Raw genomic sequence first — 6,522 nt, 5'->3', positions numbered from 1 at the left:
CATGGCAGTGCGGTCAATGGAACTGCAGCACTTCACAATAACTGGTGGAGTTGGATTGTGAAAACACACCTTTACATAAATCCCATCCAACACCTTGTCTGTGCAATTCACATCTCCGCTCTATTAGAAAGTTGTATAGAGGAGATTTTTTAGTTTGCCTGCACATGACGTGTGTATTGAATTCATTCTTTTCAATGTGACGGGCGACTGAACTAAAAGAGTGATGCTTCAAAGCTTTAAAAGTCTATTGTTCTCATGATGAGTGACGTGATCACAGCTCCATCGTGTGAAGAGAGCGAGCCTCCCACTCCAATTTACTTGACAGTTCTCTGTATACTCTGTATATCCACACCTCTATGAATGAACACCAACAACATAAAATGCTCAGAAATCACATTTTTTATTAGGAACAATTCAGAAGAAAAATGCAGATTGTCCATCTTGTCAGATAACTATTAGTTTTTTTTTTTACAGTGGGGAAAAACTTGTTAACAAAGATAATACATTTATTAACCAACGTCAGGATTTCAGCTGACAAACACATTCTCTTTGATATCCTGGTGTCTTCATTTTTACAAACAGGAGACAGTAATATTGTCATCGTCACAAAAACATTTTTTAAATCTGAACCAAAACAATCCAGTTTCCAAACTGCACTGAAAAATGTGAACCATTTCACAGTCTTTTTGATTTTTATTAAATCAACATACAAAAACAACAAGAGCAAAAAACAGCCTTTAATCCCTCTGCAGGTCAGGCACTGAAAAATGCCCCCCTCCTGGCCACGTCCTCCTCCCCGTACTTGAGTATTAGAGCCTGTTTTGTGGCGGGGTCTCCTGACTGCAGAGCCAGGTCGTCGTGCCGTGTCCAGAGGGGTCTCCCGTCCGCTCTGCGGCCGGTGCGCAGGTAGTGCTGCGCAGCCTGGAAATCACCGCTGTTCTTCAGCAAGCTCTTCACCACGCACACCAGGTCCACTTCAAACTTGTCCATCAGGAACTGCACAGCAGCGATGGCGTCTACCAGCTCAGCCTCAGAGGGGTCAGAGAAATCTACAACCAAGGAGTCTCCGTAGATTATGAACTTACAAAGACAAGACAAGCTGTAATGGGCCCCCCCAGCCACGGGCACGCTCTCCTGGCCAGCTAAAGCACGCTGGGTCCCTGCCTCTCTCTCTTCAGCCCCTGGTTCAGTCTCCAGGGCATGTCTCTCTTCCTGGGTTTCAGAGGGATCTGAGGGGTCGGACGCTCCCTCCTGCATCTGGGAATCTACAATGAAGGAGTCCCTGTACTTCACATACTTGCAAAGCCAAGACAAGGGGCTTTGGGGCACTTCTAACTCGGCTCTCCCAGCCACGGGCACGCTCTCCTGGCCAGCTACAACACTGTGGTCCCCGGCTTCCTCCTGCTCTCCTGCCTCACCAGTCACTTCTAGATCTGGGGTCTCATCATCAGGCTGAAAAAGCAACAGATAAAAAGTCAGACAAGTGAGAGAACAATACTAGAAATATGCAAGAAAGATACGGCAGCTGAGGCGGATTTACTGGAACAGATAAGCTTAATGGATGCTTAACTCTTTCAGTGCCAAGCCTTTATGAACAGAGCACAGATCTGATTTAATTACAGCACCGACAAGCACAATTTGAAATGGTTTATTTACGTGCCTTTTCATTTGAATACTTTAGTTCCTATTGGTAATGTTGTTATACAGTTAAAGATGGATTCATGTTTTGATGATGCAGCGGTGACATTCTGTACAACCTTTCAGTTCATTAAGATAGCTATTAATGAAAGGTGTTGATTAGAATGATATAATAAAATCAGCTTTTTAGTGTCGGAGATTCATACATTATTATATTTGTAAAGATAATAATTTATGATGCAATTGAATCTCAATCCCATTAAATGATGTGAATGCTTCATTTTAAACAGGCTACACAGATAGAACATACTGAAAATACAGGAACAGGGATGACAGAGTCGCCGATCTGCTGAGCACACCGGACACGAATGAAGCAGGGAATAAAGAAATGAACACATTGATTTAAATGAACTAATCCACACCACAGGCCAAGTCAACCACGCTAAATCTCCATTACAGCGGGCAACCGACAGAGAACACAGCAAAAAACTATCCACCTTTCAGTGTTTGCATCATAGGAATCACACTTTTTAAATAAGTTACAAATATACGTATTGTCATTTTACTACCTTTAATAAAACACTGAGTGATTACAGTAACTTTGTGCCGTGTCTGCAAAACAACACATTTACAGTAGATATAATAAACATTATAGATTGAAATTGATAGAAATGATGCAAACAATTGAGTCGTCAGAGTATTTCATCTCGCTTTTCTCTTTCTTTTTTTTTTTTAGGCAGGAGCTAGCGTGTTGTGAAAGACAGGCCCCGTTTACTGATGTCAATATACAGAAAAAAAAATCATTTTATATTTGATGGACTGTCATTTGAAGCCTAGCGAAGAAAAATATTATGTTCCGTTTTATAGGGCACGGTATTCTGGCATTTTAGCTGACAATACAAATCAAATACAGGGGCTCCAATTGACACAAGATGTGTCCTTCTCTCCAGCAAAGCATTTCATACCATACCCTTGATAAACTCCAGACTGCCAGCAATGCGAACGGTTCTTATGCTCGTGTGTCTTCATAAGGCTGTGTGGTTTATTGTTTAAAGTGATACGTCATCATACGTTGCCGTTATTCCTGAAACTTGGCAGAAGCGTGATTTTTTTTTTCTGCACAAGGTAAAAATGTGTAAGGCTTACCTCAAATTCCCGGATCAACCATTCCAGAAACTCCTGCTTCCAGCGCTCTGCACGGCTGCTCTGTGTGAGCGGGACCGCCTCCGTAGCGACCTCTTGTCCTTGACGAATCTCCTCTTCTGTGTCGCTCACCTCCTTCTCCAGGGTTTCTTCCTCTTTCTCTGCTCCGTTTGTCGCCTCCTTCATTTCCTCTGGCTCCACAGCCTGGTTTTCCACTGAAACACAAGCAGGCCCATTCATTTGTGAAATACTGAACACATCGTAAAGATTTCTCTCTTTACACAACAGCAGGGCTCTGAATTGCCAACAAAACAGGAAAGGCCAAAATGGCCTTCAGTTCAATACATTTGTAGAGACTCCCAAGGCCACTAAACTGAAGTCAATGTCAAAGTGTAGAATGTTGTGTGATTCATATATACAGCTAATTGTTGGCCACAGCAAGAAAAACTGTTTAACTTAATAATAGCTATTTATTTATTCAGAAAATTATGTTTGTTTGTTTTTTGTATCAAGCAGCAAGCAGCCTCAACAGGGCTCCAGACTAAATGATTGCCTTTGGAGCCAACGGCTCCTAGGCCAGAAAAAATTGGTGGCCAATCAAATTATGGGATGCCACTTTAAGAGCAAGTTGGCTGTTACCATATTCAACTGCTTCAACTACAACTTAACCCTTTGCGGTCCTATGCCGGACCTGGTCCGACATTGAAATTATTCCTATCAGGTCCATTGTCGGACCCTGTCCGACATCATTATAGAAACGCAAAAAACTGGTTTTTAGTCGTTTTTTCTCCGGAAAAAGCCGAGAAAACCATTCATGGCCGAGTGGGAGCGACAGGAGCCGAGACAAGCTGAAGAAAAAAGAGGGCGTATCTCATGAATAGTCATACTTGCCCCTGGCATCAGATAACGGCAGCCATAAGGAAACAAGCTGGCTGCCTGTGAATCAGCGCTCGGAGAATATCACAGACATTTGCAGAGCTTTTTTCAGATGTTATAGTAATAAAATAATGACTTGGATCGCATTATTGATGAGTTTGGTGATAAAACGAGTGATCCGGAGATGATTGATCGGTATGTACGACTATTATTATTATTATTATTATTTATTTCATAGCATATGTGAAAGCGATAGCGAACGTCTGACACTCACTAAATGGACTGCAAAGGGTTAAGACCCTAACATGATACTAAAACATGAACTTCTTTTAGTCCTCACTTGTTTGTTGCCTCATTCTGTTCAATAGGTACACTATGCAGCTGATGTCTGTGATTAACTCTGCGTTTGATATTTGTGATATAAGTGTTGTGTATGGAAGTCTGTTTGTGTGCAGGTGTAACATGCTGCGTGTCCCTGTTCAGTGTGAGTCGAGTCCTGGTCTCACAGCATGCAACACAGCCAGCGCTTATGTTTTTACTGTACATCGAACCATTTTTATTTCCCCAGGAGTACATTTCCTAATTACAGTCCCAAGTATTTCTATGTGTTTTGCTTTCACCGTTCTTAAAACGGTCAGTTTGAGAAATACTCTTTGTTTTCCTGCAGCGGCTGACCGTGCTTCAGTACAAAACGACCTTACTGTTTTTCATGATGGTAACATTAACATCACAGTGCCTGCTTCTTTGGCTGAACTCAAGAGATATTATCAGCTTGTCATGTAACTAGCTCAATTAAATCATCCTCAGACTTGTGAAGTCAAACAACGATGGCGTTTACACGGACGAGTCACGACACTTTTACTCACAATGTTTTTGCCGTACTTTTCTGGAAATGCGTTGCTATGCTGTTCTTTTCTGAAAAGTGGGCCGTACCAATGCAGATTAACGCGGGTATACGATGTATTCACGTGACAACGTCACACACTCGTGACTGTAGAGTCGAGTTTCATGTGCATGGAACCGAATATACTGGGATAAGATACAGCTGCTAAAGAAGATGCAACAAACGATAGAAATCTGTTTGTGTTAACTCAAAACTTGAAGCACACTACGATTGGAGTGGCGAAAGACAACATTTGTTTACTGGAGTTCACAAAGCTTGATACGGTAACCGCTCCACTTGTGTTTTTTTAAGTTTTAATTATTGACCTGCCTTTCAGCCCTTCATTATAATTCTTTTCTTTATGTTAGGTTTCCATTTTGTTAATGGCACGTGTGCAACACACAACCCTGAAGTGTATTTTTATTTTAAAAAATGTCTTGAATGCAGCGTTTCATTTTAAGCACAGTGTTTATGCAACATGCACTCGCACACGTTCCATCATCATCACAGCTGGGTTCCTGTATTGTGCTGGTGTTAACACAGCACCTCTGCACTGCCAGGCATTTCAATCACATTGATATCGTCCCTCTCGTGCGTCACTTTAAAACATCTCACATGCTGGCTTTTTTTCCCCATCATAGAGCATTCACACATATTGACACCAGTGTTGTGTATGGAATTGGTGCAAATTAACCCAATTCACGTAATCATGTTATTATTTAGACCCAAACGCTTTTTAATACAGGCGTCTCTCTAGTTGCTGTAGCAGAAAGGGCACTGCGGCCATGCCAGTGAAGAGACATGCATTTTGAGGGGCATTGGGGCAACTGGTCAGAGCACCCACAGCAATCACTGCTGTTCACTTAGAAACACTGCATCCTCAGAAAACCCCCGTGACAAAAAACAAAGCTCTATAATAAAAGACATGTACCCCAGAACTGCACGACTGAACAAATGAGCCGCCTCCTTCTCAATACAGAAAGAGGGATTGTGTTTTGTTCCTCGCAGTGGAGTTTTTGTGTTGACACCCAGCGTTTCGAATCAGCCAATCAGCTGTCTGAATGCACTGTTACAGACTAACTGAATAGTATCTAACGGTGACAATATTTAAGTTTTGTTCAGGTTGCTAAATATAATGTATTCAATGCAATGCTGCTTAATTTGATTGTGAACTGGAGTTTACCTGTTTTAATTGCATGCATACGACACAGGGAAAAAACACAGAAATTCATATTTATTTTATGGGCCCCACTGTCTACCATAAAAGCCAACATTGGCTTTTATGGTAGAGTAGCGATCTTTTGAAATATGTATATATAGCCCTCCTGTGATATTTCATTCACTTGGTTGATCCATGGTGAGGCGATGCTATATTTTAGTGTTAGTCAGTTAGTACTATAAAGAGGAAGCAGTGTCTATGATGTTGTAAGCAGCACGGAGCGCTACAGCACAGTGTGTTTGAGAGCTCTCTCACCTTGCGGGTGTGATGAAGTGCCCATGGCCTCGGTTTCCTCGACTCTGCTTTTCCTCTTGGTGGAACGTGTGGCCACGTTGCTGGGAGTGGCTGCCAGGTCCTCCGTGGACGAATCGCACTCTGTGGACTGCATCCTCCTATCTGTCACACAACAAGACACAGAAATCAGGCATTCTCATCATGGTGCTTTTACATGCTGTCTACAAGCTTCCTCATTCCTTAACCCAGATCTGTCCAACATTCTCCAGAGCCGGGAGGAGGAGGAGCCACCGTCTCTTGAGCCGGGAGGGGGAGGAGCCACTGTCTCCAGAGCCAGAACGGGGAGGAGCCATCGTCTCCAGATCTGGAAGTGGGAGGAGCCACCGTCTCCAGAGCCGTAAGGGGGAGGAGCCACCGTCTCCGCACCACAGCCAGAGGGAGGGGCTGCTGTATCCCTGAGCCACAGAGGGAGGGGCTGCTGTATCCCAGAGCCACAGAGGGAGGGGCTGCTGTATCCCAGAGCCACAGA

General features: G+C 43.1%; 1 protein-coding gene across 2 annotated transcripts; it reads right to left on the bottom strand.

Annotated features, from left to right (window-relative positions):
- Window positions 1-389: 389 nt before the first annotated feature.
- On the bottom strand, window positions 390-6,149 carry LOC117414357 (telomeric repeat-binding factor 2-interacting protein 1-like). Of its 2 annotated transcripts, none has more exons than XM_034024152.3 (3): window positions 6,015-6,149; window positions 2,785-2,996; window positions 390-1,452 (listed from the first exon to the last, which is right to left on the bottom strand). In XM_034024152.3, the coding sequence occupies exons 1-3, from the start codon at window positions 6,145-6,147 to the stop codon at window positions 754-756; spliced, it is 1,044 nt and encodes a 347-aa protein (XP_033880043.1). In that variant the 5' UTR covers window positions 6,148-6,149; the 3' UTR covers window positions 390-753. The 2 variants fall into 2 exon arrangements, with proteins under 2 accessions (XP_033880043.1, XP_058860484.1); XM_059004501.1 differs by lacking the exon at window positions 6,015-6,149 and adding an exon at window positions 4,524-4,601.
- Window positions 6,150-6,522: the final 373 nt, after the last annotated feature.

This window comes from Acipenser ruthenus, chromosome 30, assembly GCF_902713425.1.
Source record: "Acipenser ruthenus chromosome 30, fAciRut3.2 maternal haplotype, whole genome shotgun sequence".
In the NCBI taxonomy this organism is placed as follows: Eukaryota; Metazoa; Chordata; class Actinopteri; order Acipenseriformes; family Acipenseridae; genus Acipenser; species Acipenser ruthenus.
Note: the sequence above shows the minus strand (reverse complement) of the source record. Positions and strands in the feature narration are given on the sequence as shown.

Excerpts from the sequence above, each read along its gene's own strand:
- LOC117414357 (XM_034024152.3), bottom strand. The coding sequence starts at position 6,147 with ATGCAGTCCACAGAGTGCGATTCGTCCACGGAGGACCTGGCAGCCACT. Across the intron at positions 2,997-6,014 it reads CACTTCATCACACCCGCAAG|TGGAAAACCAGGCTGTGGAG; the intron begins GTGAGAGAGCTC and ends CTTGTGTTTCAG. Across the intron at positions 1,453-2,784 it reads GGTTGATCCGGGAATTTGAG|CCTGATGATGAGACCCCAGA; the intron begins GTAAGCCTTACA and ends TTGCTTTTTCAG.